The sequence below is a fragment of the Myotis myotis genome, unplaced genomic scaffold (assembly GCF_014108235.1).
Source record: "Myotis myotis isolate mMyoMyo1 unplaced genomic scaffold, mMyoMyo1.p scaffold_m19_p_17, whole genome shotgun sequence".
NCBI classification, from domain to species: domain Eukaryota; kingdom Metazoa; phylum Chordata; class Mammalia; order Chiroptera; family Vespertilionidae; genus Myotis; species Myotis myotis.
The window spans coordinates 36,450,542-36,465,996 of NW_023416321.1; the positions used below are offsets into that span (position 1 = coordinate 36,450,542).

Sequence of the window (15,455 nt, forward strand, 5' to 3'; positions counted from 1 at the left end):
TCCTCCTGGCACTGCTTGGCTCAGGAAAGCAGGAACCGAAAGTTCTCCTTCTCATCTGCCCCTGCCAGTGGCCCTCTCACTGTCACCTGCTCTCCCTCCTGCCTAGAGGTCTCTTCTACCCCCAAAGGCCACAAACACTGGCTCTGAAGCCCTTGGTCTCGGGAGGACTGGGAAGGGGGAAAATGTCAAAAGGATGGTGGCTCTCACGTTCCAACTCCCTGCTTTTAAAAAATTAATAACTATAAGTAACTGTTATTGCACACACGCTCTTAACCAATGCCAGGCACCGTCTTAACCATTTTATGGGCACGGCCTCATTTAAAGTTGACACCAACCTGCCCTAGCCAGTTTGGCTCAGTGGATAGAGCATCAGTTCGTCGACTGAAGGGTCCTAGGTTTCATTCCAGTCAGTGGCATGTACCTCCGTTGCAGGCTCAATCCCCAGCCCTGGTCAGGGCATGTGTGGGAAGCAACCAGTTGCTGTGTCTCTTTTTTTTTTTTTTTTTTAATATATTTTATTGATTTTTCACAGAGAGGAAGGGAGAGATAGAGAGTTAGAAACATCGATGAGAGAGAAACATCGATCAGCTGCCTCCTGCACATCTCCCACTGGGGATGTGCCCGCAACCCAGGTACATGCCCTTGACCGGAATCGAACCTGGGACCTTTCAGTCTGCAGGCCGACGCTCTATCCACTGAGCCAAACCGGTTTCGGCAATGTGTCTCTTACATCAATGTTTCTCTCTGTGTCTCACCCCCTCCCTTCCACTCTCTAAAAATCAATGGAAAAATATCCTTGGATGGGGATTAACAATCAATCAAATAAAGTTGACACCAATCCAAGAGGTGGGCACTCAGGCACCCCCTTTTGCAGATAGGCTATACACTCTCAGAGTTTGTCACTGAGTTTGAAATCAGGAGCATACCTTTGAAAAGGTAGCTGGGCTCTGGCTTCTGTTTTCTCTCATCTTCTGACTTTTCCTATAGAACATGAACTCTGAACCAGTCCAGGAAAGGGGCAGCTGGCCATCAGGGTTCCCCCTGCAGGCCTCGCATAATATACTAGTCTTCACTTTTCTCTCCTGATTGAATACATCCCCACCACCACCCCCAGGCTACATAATCTTTTTCTGAAGTCCAACACATTATTCTTTCTCTCCCTCTCCCCTCCCCTCCAGGACCCTGCTGGAATCTTTGAGCTGGTGGAAGTGGTTGGCAATGGAACCTATGGACAGGTGTACAAGGTGAGACTCTAATGGTGCAGAAGTGTGACTGTCTTCCATGGGGCCCTCTCAGGAGGGGTGGGAGAAGTATATTCCAGGTCAGGAAAGTGGAGTGGTTATGGGAGATTGCCGAGGCTGGGGACCTGGGAAAGAAGAGAGAGAAGAGGAAAGTAATGAGGGAAGGAAGCAGGAAGCAGCAAGAAGTGGGATGTTTTTGCTGGCTTCTGCCCGAGTTTGGAATTACTGGTATAGCAGGGACAGGTTTGGAGTTGAATGGGGTGTGGGAAAGGAATAGCTGAAGGCAGAAGGAACGATATCAGAGCTCACCTGGGCGTTCAGAGTAAAGCTCAGGCCAGAGGTGCAGGTTTGGCCTGACAACAGAAAAACCCAGGACTTGGAGTGGGTGGGATCCCATGAGTGACCCTCTGCAGAGGGGAAGCGGCTTTCTTGAGCTTCCACAGCTGGTCTGCAGCAGGGCCAGAGCCGGAGCTCAGACCTTCTGCCCTTGAGGCCGCCTCTCTCCCACAGAAGTGGTGTTTCCTCAGCCACTGATTGTACTTTCTGGTCTGGCCAGCTCGGCATTCTCGTGTGGCCTGATCTCTGGTCCCACTTGAATGGGGGGAGGTGGCCACAGCAGAGAGATGTTCAAGGTGGATGCTGCCCCAGGGAATACACGCGATGCTGAGTCTTTTTACAAGTCTCCTCTGCATCTCCAGGGCCTGCTTCCTGGGTCACTGGGACCACATGCCCTTCTCTTATCCTTCTTCCATGGAAGCTTTGGGAAACAGGCACCTCCTCCCCCCATTTCCCCATCTCTTGCCTAATTGTTGCCATGGAAATCCTAGCTCTGTGTTCCACTGCTTTTCTGGGCTTGGGTCTTGAATGACTGCTGAGGATAAAAATAATCCACGGTCTGGCAATGCCCATGTTCATCCCCTGAGGGGCTGCTTTCCCTCACCTTACTCTTCCCCAGGAAGCCTTGGGCTTTCCTGTCCAAACCCCAGTCGGCTCCTGCTAGGAATTTTAGGAGGAGGGAGGGGGAGGGCAATGGCAGGGCCATCCTATATATAGAAGTTTCTTCCCATTAGCACTGGTGATGGGGCCATCGACATGTTAGTCGATGTTTCCTTCTGAGTTTCCTAAAACTCTCAGCTCTATTTTTAAAAAATATGTTTTTTATTGATTTTTTTTTTTAGAGAGAGAGAGGAAGGGAGAGGGATAGAGAGATAGAAACATCTATGAAAGAGAAACATCATTGATCAGCTGCCTCCTGCACACCCCCTACTGGGGATCGAGCCTGCAACCCAGGCATGTGCCCTGACCTGACCGGAACCGAATTAGTGACCTCTTGCTTCCTGGGTCGATGCTCATCCTCTGAGGCACACCAGCGAGTTCGGCTCTATCTTAATTCTTTCCTGTCAACAAAATAAAAAGCTGGGGGGTGGGGGAAAGCCTGGGAATAGCCTCCTATCCAAAGGGGGCTTGTGTGGCATAGAAGATGCAGAGAGAGGCCAAGGCCCTCCCTCCTCAGCATCTTTCCCAGCTCCCTGCAGCTCCATCTGAGGATGGAGAAGGTGTCCTTGACTCCCGCTCTAACTTTCAAACTGTAGCAAGTACAAGCCAGAGAGGCTTGAGTATGAAGGGAGCAGACCCTTCATTTTTACCAAGCACAGAGCTTGGAAATCCAGTCTTGGTAGTTTTTCTGTAGCCACTGTTAGTCCTGTGACCAACCAATAAATTGAGGTGGCTAGCCACCATGAGGGGCATGTTTTAAGATAGAAAAGAGCCAAAAGGTGTGGCTTCTCCCAGAATCAGGCCCTTCGTGAGCATGACCCAGGCCCCTCTGTGTTCATGTTCACCTTTCTGTGCACAGGGTCGGCACGTCAAGACTGGGCAGCTGGCTGCCATCAAGGTCATGGATGTCACGGAGGTAGGAAGCCGCGGGGGCAGCGGGGTGGGGGTGGGGGTGGGGGGAGCATTGAGAATGAGGCTCACCTCCTCGCGTTCACCCAGGATGAGGAAGAAGAGATCAAGCAGGAGATCAACATGTTGAAAAAATACTCTCACCACCGCAACATCGCCACCTACTATGGAGCCTTCATCAAGAAGAGCCCCCCTGGGAACGACGACCAGCTCTGGGTGAGTGCCCTCAGGCCTGCCCCGGCCCTCCCTGCCCTTTCTGTCTCCAGCGTCAGTACCCGAGTCTCCTTGCCAGCCCTCTCTTCAGTCCCACAGCCTCTCCTGTGCATGGATGGAGGGACCTCCTGACCCACACTTGGCAGTCTTTTGTCCTCTGGGCGTTTCGGTGGCAGGGGTTCTGGGGCTCGCCTTTGCCCTAACCAGTACCTTACCTGTGTCTAACAGTCCCTTCATAAGTATCAAGCAATGCAATGCTAGCAAGGGCTGGGAAAGACCCAGGGAGCTTAGTTGATGAGTTCTCCTGCGCTGGCACAGCCCCTAGGAAAGCAGCAGACCAAAATCTGTCGTAGGCGAACGTAGAGCGTGGACCCCTCCTGGCAGTGTACAAGCCTCTGGGGGATTGTTCTAACCAGAGCTTACTGCAGCCCTTTTGGTCTCCCCCAAATTCCCTCCTGGCTCAGAACATTTCTAAGTCATTCACCCTCCCTGCCTGGGCGCTGGTGCCAGCTGATTCCTCAGCCTCATCCTCTCTGGTACTCAGCCAGACCCAAAGACAGAGCAGCAGGGAACATGGCGGTGGCTGGGCAAGGTGTGGATGGGGGGCGGCCAGGGATTAGTGCTCATGCCAGGTCTCCCCTTGCAGCAGTTGCCAGATGAGTACTTATTTAGCACTTTCTGCATACCCTGCACAAATAAGTATGAGTCATGGTTCCTGTTTCTATGCAGTAGACTTTCTGAAGGCATGCACATGCGACACACACGCGCGCACGCGCGCGCACACACACACACACACACATTCACATTTCATACCCACAAAAGAAGGTGATTAATGAGTTAGAGAGGTTTACCTGCCAACTGTACCTAGTGAGAGATCCTTGAGGACTAGAGGTCAGGTGCTAGTGACCAGGCGCCCCCCTTCTGGACCTGTTGGACATTGTCTTTCCACTATGCTATACTCAAATGTGGAGCATATGTAAATTATTTTTGCATATGCAAATGTCCACATCTCTTCCAACCTTTTTCTGTGCTGGGTGTGGCTTTTAGAAAAGGTACAGTGAAAACATTTCGACAGACACGCCTGTCACCGGGGGACTTCCCTGATGGCACAGGAGCTCTCCTCATCTCCCCGCTGTAGTCTTACCTCTGTTTGTGGAGTTTCTCCCAGAACACTACCAGGTTCCCTCAGCTCTCTGGTAGACCCTGTGCACTCTTTTTGTCTCTAGCAGACTGGAGAATTGCTGGTTCTAGCCCCTTTCTTGACTCGGGATGAGAGGTTGGCAAACTTTTTCTGTGAGGGACCAGATAGTAAATATTTGGGGCTTTGTGGATCATACTGTCTGTCACTACTCAGCTCAGCCATTGTACCATGAAAGCGGCCATAGACAATATATAAATGAGTGGGCATCACTATATCCCCCAGAACCTTTATTTAGGACACTAATTTGCATGTCATGTGATTATTTTTTTATTCTTTTCAGCCATTTGAAAATGTAAAAAACTAGCCATAGTTTGCTGACCTTGCTCTAGAGCAGTAGGGGTTATGAATCCCAAAAAGGATCTGATGAGCACATGGGATCCCTCATTTTGTCTACAATTTCAGGGATTCCTTGGGCTCCTACTCGGGACAAAGACCATGTCCCCAAACCCTCCCTGTCTATCTTTTCCGACTGTATTTCCTTCCCCTTTTCCTCCTAACCTCAGGAAGTTCTGTGGTCTTTGTGAGAGGGGGCATGTGGCCCCTGCCCTTCAACTTATACCAGTTTTGACCCCAAGGCCTCTGGTTCTCCTCCAGGGCACTGGCAGGGGAAAGGGGCCTTGCCTAACTGCTACTTTTCCTTCCGGTCTCCCTGGGACTACAGCTGGTAATGGAGTTCTGTGGTGCTGGTTCCGTGACGGACCTGGTAAAGAATACAAAAGGGAATGCCCTGAAGGAGGACTGCATCGCCTACATCTGCAGGGAGATTCTGCGAGTAAGCGCCAGGCCCCTCCCTGCCTCCTGCTCTTGGGCCACCCCCTCTGGAGCTTCTCCCTGGGCATGGACCCCCCCTGCACTGAGGAGGAAATGAAATTATGCCCTTTTTATTTAATTTAATTTATTTATTTTTATTGATTTCAGAGAGGAAGGGAGAGGGATAGAGACAAACTATCAATGTGAGAGAATCATTTATTGGCTGCCTCCTGCACGCCCCCTACTGGGGGGTATCAAGCCCGAAACCCGGGCATGTGCCCTTGGCCAGAATTAAGCCTGGGACCCTTCAGTCTGCAGGCGTCGCTCTATCCCCTGAGCCAAACCAGCTAGAGCTGTGCCCTCTTTTAAGGAGCAAGTGGCCTGATGGGGTTGGAGGCTAGAGACAGAGTCCTAACCATGAGGACTCAAACTGTTGGAGGAGACAAGTGCCACTGTTGCCAATCTCTGCTATTTCTCCACTTGGAATCTACACCTGCTGGGGATCCCCAGGAGCCACCATGCTGAGGAAACTCTCCAGAAATCTCAGCCTGTACTTTGGGCACATTGTGGAGAGGGACTGCTTCTTCAGCTCAGCCCCATCCAGACTGATGACCTCCCCTCCCCTCTCAGTCAATGCAAGTCCTCGCTTCTTCTCCCTCCTCCAACATCAAGCCTAATTCCCCCCACTCTCTGCCCAGGGTCTGGCCCATCTCCACGCCCACAAGGTGATTCACCGAGACATCAAGGGGCAGAACGTGCTGCTGACAGAGAATGCCGAGGTCAAGCTAGGTGCGCTGCTCCCTCTGGGCGGACGGCCCTCTGACCTCCCGGCCAGAGGCCCCTTTTCCCTCTGGGGCTTAAGTCCCACAGCCTGTAGGCTGGGAGGCTTGCTTTCCCATAACCCTCCCCTGGGGTGCCTGCTGTCTGCTATGTCCCCAGTGCTGTGCAGGTCCCTTTGGAAAGATGATCTGAGGTGATGTCCTTTCACCTTGGTTTTTCCCAAGATGCAGGGAGACTAGGTCAGGTTCTTCAGGGTGTTGATGGGATGGGAGAGGTTCCGGGGAGTGTCTAGGGAGAGCCAGGACCTCAGCTGCCTTGGGACACGCCCATGCTGGGTCCAGGATGAGGGGAGCAGATGTGACACTCTGCTATGACCCCTCGCCTCATGTCTTCTCAGTGGATTTTGGGGTGAGTGCTCAGCTGGACCGCACCGTGGGCAGGCGAAACACTTTCATTGGGACCCCCTACTGGATGGCCCCGGAGGTCATCGCCTGTGATGAGAACCCCGATGCCACCTATGATTACAGGGTATGGACCAGAGAGTGTGCAGCATGGGGCAGCCAAGGCAGGAAGTGAGATGGGGGTGATGGATAGATTGAAAATATCGGGGACTTAAGCAGCTTGGAGGCAAAATGAAGGTCTAATGATGTGTTGGCTATGAGGGATTGGGGGACATTTTGTGGCAAGGGAGGTATGGGTGGGAATATTGGGTAAGTTGGAGGACATGCAGGGTTAGAGGAGGGCCCTCAGGAAGGGATTGGCCGGCAAGGGGTTCTGAAGAGACAGGGATAGTAGGTGAAGAGAGTTACCAGGAGCGTTCACCTGTCCTTTCTTTCCCCTCTGTAGAGTGACATTTGGTCTCTAGGAATCACAGCCATTGAGATGGCAGAGGGAGCCCCCCGTAAGTGCGGAGTCTGGGAGAGAAGGGAGGGCCCAGAAAGTGGCTGTAGGGGAGAGGTGGGCCTTGGGAGGTCATGGTGAGAAGGGCTCCTTTAGGCTCTCAGCATGGCAGAGGGACTGACGGTCTCTTCTGTGTCCCAGCTCTGTGTGACATGCATCCCATGCGAGCCCTCTTCCTCATCCCTCGGAACCCACCACCCAGGCTCAAGTCCAAGAAATGGTAGGTCTCTGGGGATTTGGTGTCTAGGAAGGTCTCTGGACAAGGCCACCTCCACCATAACCCCCTGGGTTCAGGCTTGGGTCTGCACCATACAAGAGGCATTGGGAGGGGCTGGTACTGCAGCCACAGCCTTAGGGGCGCTGGTGTTGGGGTATGGAGAAGACAGAAGGGAAGTCAAAGTGGCTTTTTTAAAAAATTTAAATTCTTTATTGTTTAAAGTATTACATAAGTCTTTTTTGCCCCCCATTGACCTCTCCCCAGCCACTCTCACCCCCCAGCACATGCCCTCACCCCCCTACTGCCTGTGTCCTTTGATTATGCTCATATGTGTGCATACAGGTCCTTTGGTTAATCTCTTACCCTCCCGAAGTGGCTTTTTGATGAATGATCTCCCCTCTTCCTCCTGTGACACCCCCTCCCAAGGGGGCCCTCCTAGTGTGAGCCATTGTTTCCAGGTCTAAGAAGTTCATCGACTTCATTGACACATGTCTCATCAAGACTTACCTGAGCCGCCCACCAACAGAGCAGCTGCTAAAGTTCCCCTTCATCCGCGACCAGCCCACAGAGCGGCAGGTCCGCATCCAGCTCAAGGACCACATCGACCGGTCTCGGAAGAAGCGGGGCGAGAAAGGTCAGTGGGGGAGGCGGGGGTGGGGGGTCAGGACACACTTCAGCCCTTGCTCCTCTTCACCAGCCCTGGCTCCTCCTTGCTCCCTTTCGGGCACCTCTCCCAGGCCCCAGCTGTCCCCATCCGAAGACACCTGCTTTCCCAGGCTTTCAACCCCAGAGTGCTTTTTCTCATAGCGCCAATTCAAGCCAGCCTTCCAAATGAGTGTGGCCCTTTTGCATCCTTACAAAAGCTTCCTGTTGAGCACATTCATTTGTGAGTGCATGCACACATTCAGTCACATCCCACCTACTATTGGGTCTAATCCCCATGCCTGTGCAGGCCCAAACCTGAGACCCACCGTCATTCCATTGCTCCCAGGAGGTGGGCAGGGACCCAGGTGCGTGGCCATCCAGACAGATCTTATTGGTTGTCCCCGTCTAAGGTTTTCCTAGCCCAGGGTGGGGTCTGGGGCACTGGGTGAAGAAACAGCAGTGATCTCCCCCCTGCAGAGGAGACAGAATATGAGTACAGCGGCAGTGAAGAGGAAGATGACAGCCATGGAGAGGAAGGAGAACCAAGGTGGGCTTGGCAGGTGGGGATTGGGGGCCTCACTTTTCATCCGAGGGGACATCAGAGGTCCTTGGCTTGGGGACTCTCAGCCGGGGGATGGTGGGTTAGAGACCCATAAAACGATCTCTGAGAGCTGAGAAGAAACGGAATGAATGAGCAAGAGGTGGCAAGAGCCCAGGCCAGTGTGGCTCAGTTGGTTGAGAGGTCGTCCCATGCACCGAAGGGGCGCTGGTTTGATTCCTGGTCAGGGCACATGCCCGGATTGTGGGCTTGGTCCCCAGTAGGGGCATGTAGGTGGCAGCCTGTCGATATTTCTCTCTCTCAAAGAAAAAAAAAATCAAAAATTTAAAAAAATAAAAAGCGGGGAGAGGGTAATTCAGGGCTGCAGGCTGGGGTATTGCTGGAGGACAGGGTCCAAGACTGGGCAGGAGGGAGTGACCAGAGGCAGCCTGTCTGGTCCAGGCAGAGCAGCTACTCCGGTGTCTCCCAGACGTGAAAGTGGGAAATGACTGGGTTCTGACCCCACCCTTCATTTGCCACCCTGACCCAGCTCCATCATGAACGTGCCCGGCGAGTCCACGCTACGCCGCGAGTTCCTCCGGCTCCAGCAGGAGAATAAGAGCAACTCGGAGGCTTTAAAGCAGCAGCAGCAGCTGCAGCAGCAACAGCAGCGAGACCCTGAGGCGCACATCAAACACCTCCTGCACCAGCGGCAGCGCCGCATCGAGGAGCAGAAGGAAGAGCGGCGGCGGGTTGAGGAGGTGGGGTTGTCCTGGGAGGACCTGGCCAGGCCTGGTTCAGCACCCCTCCTGGCCCCATCCCTGCTTCCATTAGGACAACAGGAGAAGAGGGAGCAAGCCAGGGCTTCTAACCCCCTGCGTTCAGAATTGGATAGAAAGGGTCTGTGCTGTTAGAGGCCAGTCCCCAGTGCACGTGGTGGTGCTCTCAGCCTCCCTTGGGAGCAGAGCCATTTCTGAAAAGCCATACTGGTTCCCCACAGACAGGACTGTCCCTGTCCTTGTCTGGCCCCCGGAGCTGGGGTCTGTGTACAAATACTCCAGGCCCCTGAGCATCTGACTGATAAGCAGTTGTCTAGTCTGAACATGAAGAGGAGCCTTCTCTTTACCCGCCTTTTACTTTTAATTTTTTGGCTTAGATTTGCTGGAAAGTACAGTCTTGTCAGTAGGACTTGCTGGAGGTGGGTGGGAGGAATTCATTTTAATAGAGAATCCTTAATAGCTACAGTTTTTTATTTTAACCACCATTTTAAAAGATCTATATGCATATTTATGTTTTCTATGCGTCTGTATTTTTTATTTTACAGGGGGCCATGGTGGGAAAGGCAAGGTATAGGTTAGTTTTAAAGATGCCTTAAGTGATGAACTTTTTGTTGAAACAATTACATGATTTCGAAGTTCACGGAGAGCTGGGCTTAACACAAAAATTAATAGACAGAAGCATCCACACTGTCTATGAACTGCTCCCCAAAGCAGGCACCAGTCTTTGTTGAACAAAACACAATTTGTAAGGAAGCCTGCTACCAGAGAACATAGTAAACATTGTCTTAAGGTCGTTGAGTGACAGAAAATTGTGTCTAGCGGGTGTTTCCTGGAGCAGGCCTGCCGAATCCTCATTGTGGAGATGGCCCGGCACAGGCCCCCAACTGTACTGGCCCTGAGGGCTTAGCTTTTTCCTTTTTCCCTTTCCCTTTGTTTCTCTTTCTGAACATGAAAGATCCTTCTAAAGAACCACCTTTTACTTTTGTTTCAGCTTAGATTTGTTGGAAAGTACAGTCTTGTCAGGTGGGAGGGAGACATTCATTTTAATAGAGACTTTTTTCTCTTTTTCTTTTATTGGGGCAGACTCTTTGGTCGGAAAGGTTGTGAAAGTAAAATGCAACCTGAGCCTCTGATGTTGGCTGAGGACCTGGCGAGTCCCTCTCCGCTGGGTTGTGCTTCTGTGCATGGGCATCTGCTGCTCTCTGGTGGCCAGAGGCCATCATTACAGCCCACTCCTTTTGGATTTACAGGCAGGTTGTTTAGAGGCCAGGAGCACTGACTCTGGTCTTTGGTGGGCGAATGGCTAGGAGAAGGTGTTATCCAGTCCAGCCCACTCCGAGGGCAGCAGCCAGCTGCTGAGTCTCTGGTCCCAAGCTCACAGCCACATTGGACGAGTAATTTTCCCCAAGCTCAGCCCCCCATGGGCTCCTGTGTAGGAGTTGGTAGGTCTGTGGAAACAAGTTGAGGCCATTCTCTCTCACCATCATCCCAGGTGAGAAGGAGCATTGTCCTGAAAGGGTTGCCTTTCCAGGAGATGCCCAAAGTGGGCTGGTTTCCCCTTCCAGGGCTGTCTGAGTGTGCAGGCCTTAAGACCACACCTCTCTCACCCACAGCAACAACGGCGGGAGCGGGAACAGCGGAAGCTGCAGGAGAAGGAACAGCAACGGCGTCTGGAGGACATGCAGGCCCTGCGGCGGGAGGAGGAGAGGCGGCAAGCAGAGCGGGAGCAGGTACAGGCCCCCAGCACACACTGTACACACCCCTCCCCTCCCCTGGCCTCCCTGCCCGCTCCTGCTGCCTGCATCCCTGCTCCCCGAAACCCTTTCCCCCTTCTTTCCCTACCCCTAGATTCCTCCTATCTTTTCTAGCTTCACTCTTTCTCTCTGTTTTCTCCCACCCTTCAACCCCCAACCCTGGCTCCCTGCCCTCCTCCTGTCTCTGTGCCTTCATTCCCCATCTCTTTGCCCACCCTGACTCCTCTCCCCTGCACTTTCCCTCATGGGTCCTCCACCCTGACTTCCTCCTCATTCCCTGCCCCTTCGGGGCTCATCCCATCCCCATCCTCTCTATTGCTCTTCCCTGCTCTCCTCATCCTCACCCCACCGATCCTTCCTCTTTCTCCAACTCCTCCGCCGCCGCCGCCTTTTCCTCTTTCCCTGCCCTTTGCCCCCACCCCAACCCCACCCCCCAGGAATATATTCGTCACAGGCTAGAGGAGGAGCAGCGACAGCTCGAGATCCTTCAGCAACAGCTGCTCCAGGAACAGGCCCTACTGCTGGTAACGGGGTCCCCCAGCTTTCTCTGGGAAGATGTGTATCAGAGCTTCTCTGCCGGAAGGAATGGGATGGGAGCACTTCAGGGGAAGGGACTCACCCAGGCATCAAGGGGAGACATCTCTCTAGGCAGGAGAAAAGAAAGGGCATGCCACCTCTAACTTCCAGGGCTACATCTTGCTGAGCCCCTCTTCCTACCCTTGGGCCCAGGAATACAAGCGGAAGCAGCTGGAGGAGCAGCGGCAGTCGGAGCGCCTACAGAGGCAGCTGCAGCAGGAGCACGCCTACCTCAAGTCCCTGCAGCAGCAGCAGCAGCAGCAGCAGCTGCAGAAACAGCAGCAGCAGCAGCAGCAGATCCTTCCCGGGGACAGGAAGCCCCTGTACCATTATAGTCGGGGCATTAACCCCGCCGACAAGCCAGCCTGGGCCCGAGAGGTACTCACTGCCTCCTAACAGCCTAAGCCACCACCCTCCCAGGCTCTCTGCCCGAGGCCTGAGCTGTAGGAAGTGGTCATTCCGCACTGGCGGACACTGAGAAGGGGAAAGGGGTGCTCCGCACAGGCATGAGGGCTGGAGCAGTGGGGCAGGTGGGGACCTACATTTTGAGGACAGTGAAGCAAAAACTGGCCTGCTTGGCATCCTTTTGAATCACAGGTGGAAGAGAGAACAAGGATGAACAAGCAGCAGAATTCTCCCTTGGCCAAGACCAAGCCAAGCAGCACAGGGCCTGAGCCCCCTGTTCCTCAGGCCTCCCCGGGGCCCCCAGGACCACTTTCCCAAACTCCTCCTATGCAGAGGCCGGTGGAGCCCCAGGAGGGACCGCACAAGGTGAGTTTCTTCCCATTTCCGTCCTAACACAGACATAGGGAGCCTCAGGCAGCGCAGGGACACGCACACACAAACACATACTTAGCCAGGGATCATAGACCTCATGATAGGTACCTGGGCAGACATCACCTGCTTGCTGCTGCATGTCTGTCCTACATCTTGCCTGTTCTCGGGCTCCAGGAGCCCCTTCCACTCGATGGGTAATTGGAAGCTGGAGGCTTTACTTGCCCCTTCCTCTCGGCCCAGGCCCCGGCTTACAGGTGGGGATGTGCACAGAGTGGGCAGCCTACCCTCCCTGGTCTTTCCCTGCAGAGCCTGGTGGCACACCGGGTCCCACTGAAGCCATATGCAGCGCCTGTACCCCGATCCCAGTCCCTGCAGGACCAGCCCACCCGAAACCTGGCTGCCTTCCCAGCCTCTCATGATCCTGACCCTGCCGCCCCCACACCCACTGCCACGCCCAGTGCCCGAGGAGCTGTCATCCGCCAGAATTCAGACCCTACCTCGGAAGGGCCTGGCCCCAGCCCGAACCCCCCAGCCTGGGTCCGGCAGGATAATGAGGCCCCACCCAAGGTAAGGACAGGCCTGTGGGACCAGGAAAGAGCACAAAATACAGTTGACCCTTGAACAATGTGGAGGTTGGGGGCACTGACTTCCACACAGTCAAAAATCTAAGTGTAACTTTATAAAAATATGTTTTTATTGCTTTTTAGAGAGAGAGGAAAGGATAGGGAGAAAGGAGAGAGAGAAAGAAACATTGATGAGAGAGAAACATTGATCCTCCTGCATGCCCCCGACCGGGGATTGAGCCTGCAACCTGGGCAGATGGCCTGACTGGGAATCAAATCAATGACCTCTTGGTGCATGGGTCGATACTCAACCATTGAGCCACACTGACCGGGCTAAGTGTAACTTTTAAATGCCCCAGAACTAAATTACTAATAGCCTACTGTTGACTAGAAGCCTTACCAGTAACATAAAGTTGATTAACACATAATTTTGTATGTTACACATATTATATAAACTAGAGAAAAGAAAATGTTATTAAGAAAGTCATAAGGAAAAAATAATACATTCACAGTGCTCTACGTGTTTCTTGAGAAAAATCTGTGTGTAAGTGGACCGTGCAGTTCAAACCCATGTTATTCAAGGGTCAACTACAGTAAGAGAGAAAATGGAGGAGAGTGGAGGGAGCAGTGAGGTAGAGATGGGTTTGGGGTTGGAAGGGAAGAGAAAGGCAAGTCATCCACCACAGCCCCCGTCCTGACGGGGTTTCCATCTGGTGGCCCATGACTGTGTCGTGGTGATCCCAGCGGGTCATCCCGGCGTGAGTGTGTGAATGGAAAGATGCCCAGGGTGTTTGGGAAGCACTAGGGCAGACCTTCTGGGTTGGAACCCCAGCTCTGCCATTTCCTAGCTTCATGCCTCTGAACAGATTCATCAGCTTCCTTGAGCTTAGCTGACTTCATAAAGGCCAGGGGAGCACCTTGTGGGGCCTCAGCGAGGACGAAATGTTCGTGGTTCCAGCACAGAGCTGGCTCCCAGCACACTGACCCTCCTCCTCTCCTCAGGTGCCTCAGAGGACCTCATCCATTGCCACTGCCCTTAACACCAGTGGGGCCGGAGGGGCTCGACCAGCCCAGGCTGTCCGTGCCAGGTAACACTGAGCTGTGCAGAGCTGGGTGGCAGGCTAGGGAGCGGGGCAGGGACAGAGGGGAGTTTGCCAGGTTACCCGCTTAGGGGTGGGCAAGCCCCGACCCAGTCACCTCAGCCCCCTCCCTGCCCCTGCCCCCGGCACCCCTGTGCTCCCTTCACAGACCTCGCAGCAACTCCGCCTGGCAAATCTATCTGCAAAGGAGGGCAGAGCGGGGGAGCCCCAAGCCTCCAGGGCCCCCTGCTCAGCCCCCTGGTCCGCCCAACGCCTGTAGGTAATGGAGTTGTCCCCTCACTCACTCCCACCCTCACTTCTGCCACCTACTTGCCTCCCCTGGTGATGGCTCCCTCTGCAGTGCAGCTCAGCCCCCAGGGAGGGGAGCCCCTTGTCGCCCTGACCCCGTCTCTGCTCTCCCACAGTAACCCCGACCTCAGACGGAGCGACCCTGGCTGGGAGCGCTCGGACAGTGTCCTCCCCGCCACTCATGGGCACCTTCCCCAGGCCGGCTCTCTGGAGCGGAACCGAGTGGGAGGTACGTGGGTGGGCCTGGCAGCCTGCTCTGGGGCCTGGACGTCTCCCTCAGGGTAGGGGCTGAGACATCCTCAGGGGTAGGGTGGGCCCTGGGCTGGGTGTGGAGCGTGTCAGCTCCGGGGCTCAGGCCCAGGTCTCAGCCCAGGGTGTGGGCTCCAGGTCACCCCCATCCGGGTGTCAGTGACCTCCCTTCTCCCACCGTGCCATACCAGCCTCTTCCAAATTGGACAGCTCCCCAGTGCTGTCCCCTGGGAACAAAGCCAAGCCTGACGACCACCGCTCACGGCCAGGCCGGCCCGCAGTAAGTCGGCAGGTGGCAGCTGTGGCCCTGCCTTCTGGTCTGTGACTTTGGGGCCAGCTTGGAGCCTCTTCAGCTTGGGTGCTGGGAGGTGGGCCTTCATTAACCTGCCTGAGGGGGGGCTGTGGTATTACAGATGTACTTCTCAGTTACTAACCTTTCTTAACCTCTCTCCTGCCTCTTCCTGGCTGCCCTTCCCCTGTGGCCCCTCCCAGAGCTATAAGCGAGCCATTGGTGAGGTTAGTGAGAAGGGGCCTGCTTGCGGGAGCCCTCCTGTGACCCTGCCCCTTCTCCTTGGACATCCTTTACCACCGCCCTCCTCCCCCACCCCCCTCACACAGCTCCTCCCTTGCAGGATTTTGTGTTGCTGAAAGAGCGGACCCTGGATGAGGCCCCACGGCCTCCCAAGAAGGCCATGGACTACTCATCGTCCAGTGAAGAGGTGGAGAGCAGTGAGGACGACGAGGAGGAAAGCAATGGCGAACCATCAGAAGGGAGCAGAGACACCCCTGGGGCCCGGTATGGGGCTCCCTGGGGGGGGTGGCACGCCCATATCGGAGGCACCCAGAGAAGGGCTGTAGGTTGGAGGGAGGGGGGCCTCGGGCACATCTGTGGGAACCTGGTGTCACGGCGGTGAGTGATTCCTTCCTTTCTCTGGAGAACGGGGTGTGAGACGTGTTCCTCTCTCTCCCGCTGTGCTGT

General features: G+C 54.4%; 1 protein-coding gene across 12 annotated transcripts in view; it reads left to right on the plus strand.

Annotated features, from left to right (window-relative positions):
* MINK1 (misshapen like kinase 1) overlaps window positions 1-15,455 on the plus strand; it is a 59,081-nt gene that overhangs the window by 39,187 nt on the left and 4,439 nt on the right. For 3 of the 12 annotated variants that reach the window (XM_036341128.1, XM_036341119.1, XM_036341120.1), the window contains 22 exons: window positions 1,179-1,244; window positions 3,097-3,153; window positions 3,237-3,362; window positions 5,222-5,332; window positions 6,009-6,099; window positions 6,488-6,618; window positions 6,937-6,991; window positions 7,132-7,210; window positions 7,666-7,841; window positions 8,330-8,399; window positions 8,941-9,151; window positions 10,783-10,899; window positions 11,361-11,447; window positions 11,653-11,877; window positions 12,097-12,270; window positions 12,583-12,843; window positions 13,842-13,927; window positions 14,088-14,198; window positions 14,344-14,456; window positions 14,668-14,756; window positions 14,969-14,992; window positions 15,109-15,272. In XM_036341128.1, the coding sequence (XP_036197021.1) occupies window positions 3,139-3,153; window positions 3,237-3,362; window positions 5,222-5,332; window positions 6,009-6,099; window positions 6,488-6,618; window positions 6,937-6,991; window positions 7,132-7,210; window positions 7,666-7,841; window positions 8,330-8,399; window positions 8,941-9,151; window positions 10,783-10,899; window positions 11,361-11,447; window positions 11,653-11,877; window positions 12,097-12,270; window positions 12,583-12,843; window positions 13,842-13,927; window positions 14,088-14,198; window positions 14,344-14,456; window positions 14,668-14,756; window positions 14,969-14,992; window positions 15,109-15,272 (2,516 nt within the window). In that variant the 5' untranslated portion in view covers window positions 1,179-1,244; window positions 3,097-3,138. The remainder of the gene's footprint in view (window positions 1-1,178; window positions 1,245-3,096; window positions 3,154-3,236; window positions 3,363-5,221; window positions 5,333-6,008; window positions 6,100-6,487; window positions 6,619-6,936; window positions 6,992-7,131; window positions 7,211-7,665; window positions 7,842-8,329; window positions 8,400-8,940; window positions 9,152-10,782; window positions 10,900-11,360; window positions 11,448-11,652; window positions 11,878-12,096; window positions 12,271-12,582; window positions 12,844-13,841; window positions 13,928-14,087; window positions 14,199-14,343; window positions 14,457-14,667; window positions 14,757-14,968; window positions 14,993-15,108; window positions 15,273-15,455) is intronic. The other 9 variants (XM_036341123.1, XM_036341124.1, XM_036341122.1 and 6 more) reach the window with 8 other exon arrangements.